Here is a 2,500-nt window from a genome sequence, read left to right on the forward strand (position 1 = left end):
GTTTGGCTTTTCTATGAAATTGTGGTAAAATAAACATTTTTAGGCCATAAGAGCAGGGCCTTAATGATGCATCTGATTCTAGAGATTAATATGATTGAGTCCAGGTCAATCTGCTGAGGAGAAATAAGCCTAATTCATGATTTTTTACAATATCGCCACCTTTGGGGGCAGTACCACATTTGGGTTTATGGGTAATGGGGGTTATTGGCAACCATACCTGAAAATGTCAAGAGTTTTCGACTTACGGTATAGGCTGCAGTATGACTTTTACAGAATTTGGGGAAAAAATGAACGGTACAGAGACAATAGGGGAATACCTAAATATACATTTCAATGCATTTTATTCCAGCAATTTAATGATTTCAAATAGTCTGAATGTATCTACGATACAACAGCTGGCTGGTGGGACAGAGTACTCACTCGACAGTTACTCAGCTCCTCTGCAGACAGGATGATGCTGCCACATTTCTTCCCAGGGATCCCTCTGGAGGAATACAAGAGGACAACAAAAGGCTTGATCAGGAGTAGAAGAGCACATCTTCCAGTGATCTCTTCCCTTTCTCCCCTTCCCTTCATCCCCTTGATCGAGAAACACTGATTGGCTTGAAACTTAGAAGATGAGGCCCAAACAAGCAGTCTAAAATAAATGTTGATCAGTCACATTCTTCTGTTCGCACAGGAAGCTGTAAATAATGTGTTCTTTATGAGCCTCTGTATTGCTGCGGACACCTCACTGCTAAACACAAATAAAATGTTTTCTTTTTTATGAAAGCAATTTCCATGAAGATCTGATTACAAAGCTATTAGTGGCTACGGTTGAACTGGAAAGGTCACACGTACGTATTTACAAACAGCTGGCTCAGAGAGAAACCAGTCAGGACTGAGGAGGAGAGCAATCCATTGTTATATTGACTGATCGCATCTTTCATATTAGAAAACCAAACCAACAGTTGGAATCAACTGATACTTCATGTGATTGATGCGCTATTCACTTACACTGGTTTTTTTCTGCAATTTCATGTGTTCATGGTTAGACAAATGGGTTTAAGCTGGGGTTTGGGTTCTAGAGGTCCGCGGTTGGCCCCTTCGTTGATTGTTTCACTCTCTGTCCTTATGTTTCTCGTGACTCTGATTGTCACTCACTCACCTTAATTGTTTTTAACCTGTACCTCATTACATTACAACATTCCCCTCCTGGTGTATTCAGTCAGCGTGTTTCCATTCCTCTCTGCCACTTCGTCTTTGTTCTTTATATCAAGCTTCCCAGCATTCTCTGCTTGCCCTACGACTGATTTCCCATGCACCGACACAGAACTCCTTGCTCTATTCCCTACCGGATTGTTTGCCTGATCTGCAACATCCCGTGTACCGACCTATCTGCTAGTGAAGACCTTTCTTTCTACAAAGACTTCTGCCTCCCGAGTCTTGCTTTTGAGTCCTATTTCGGCTACTGCTCACGCACCGAAATGAGTGTTGCCGAACAGAACAGCCCATAGTTGAAGATAGTTGATAGTTGATGCCAAGTCACGACAGGCAAATACAACATAAAGCCCTCTATGGTACAGTGCCATGAATCAAAGATAGCATTGAGATTTGAGGCTCAACATTTTGCATCTTTTCTTCAAATAAAAATTGTTTGGGTCGACCTGACGATGCAAGTATTCAGAAGCAAAGAAATATACTACTTGCGTTTCTCGTTGATTCCCCCCATTTCTGGTGGTGTGTAAAGCCTGTATTATAAAAGCAGGATTGCTGTTTACTACTATTTAGCTTTTATATTGGTGTTTATACTGTCTCATTCATATGCTATTGTAGCCACAGCATTTGTATTCAGACCTCATGATGGTCAAACCCGCCATGAATCCCAGAGAGCACATAAACCATTTATCTGGAGCGTTGGCACCAACATTCATCTGCAACATGTCCAATACAAAAGTGAATCCTTATCACTGATATCCCATTTCTTTGCAGAAGCACAGATCGCCGTCACGAGCAACATTGTCAAAATGCCAATCAAGGCTCCTCAGTCGTCGCCATACGGCTCAAGAGATTGGAAATCAAACAGGATCTTGTTCTGTGTTCATCTGGAGGGTGAAAGCCTCTTTATCCACCATCACTGTCAGCCCTTAGCTAGTTAACATATAAATGTGCGTCATTGTGTCTGACTTTCCTGTGTTGATGCTGTTCATCCTCACTGTGAGGTCGTGAGCTTTATGTGTTCACGACGCAGTGTGTCTCATGATGAAACCAACAAGATTTGCTGTGTGGAGAGCAAGCGCGCTGGTCATGAAACCAAATTTGAATGCATATCATATATCTCTACACAGAAATCTCCTTCTCTTTTTGGTTAATGTCTGCTTTGGCCAAACTGATAAACTGTTTTTTGGACACTATTAGAATCCATTATTCACAGTTTTCTTGTAGAAATAATTTAATTAAAAACTTCTGGGATATGTAATAAGTATAATATTCAGAATCTGCGTGTTGTGTGTGTGTGTGT

General features: G+C 41.2%; 1 protein-coding gene across 1 annotated transcript in view; it reads right to left on the reverse strand.

The window, feature by feature from the left end:
• The window catches only part of LOC307078926 (copine-5), a gene marked incomplete at both ends in the record, with an annotated part of 120,678 nt that overhangs the window by 54,177 nt on the left and 64,001 nt on the right, over positions 1 to 2,500 (reverse strand). The window contains one exon of the mRNA XM_079740961.1: positions 421 to 484. Coding sequence (XP_079597087.1) covers positions 421 to 484 — 64 coding nt within the window. The remainder of the gene's footprint in view (positions 1 to 420; positions 485 to 2,500) is intronic.

This window comes from Pollachius pollachius, assembly GCF_949987615.1.
Source record: "Pollachius pollachius genome assembly, chromosome: 8".
Taxonomy (NCBI): Eukaryota; Metazoa; Chordata; class Actinopteri; order Gadiformes; family Gadidae; genus Pollachius; species Pollachius pollachius.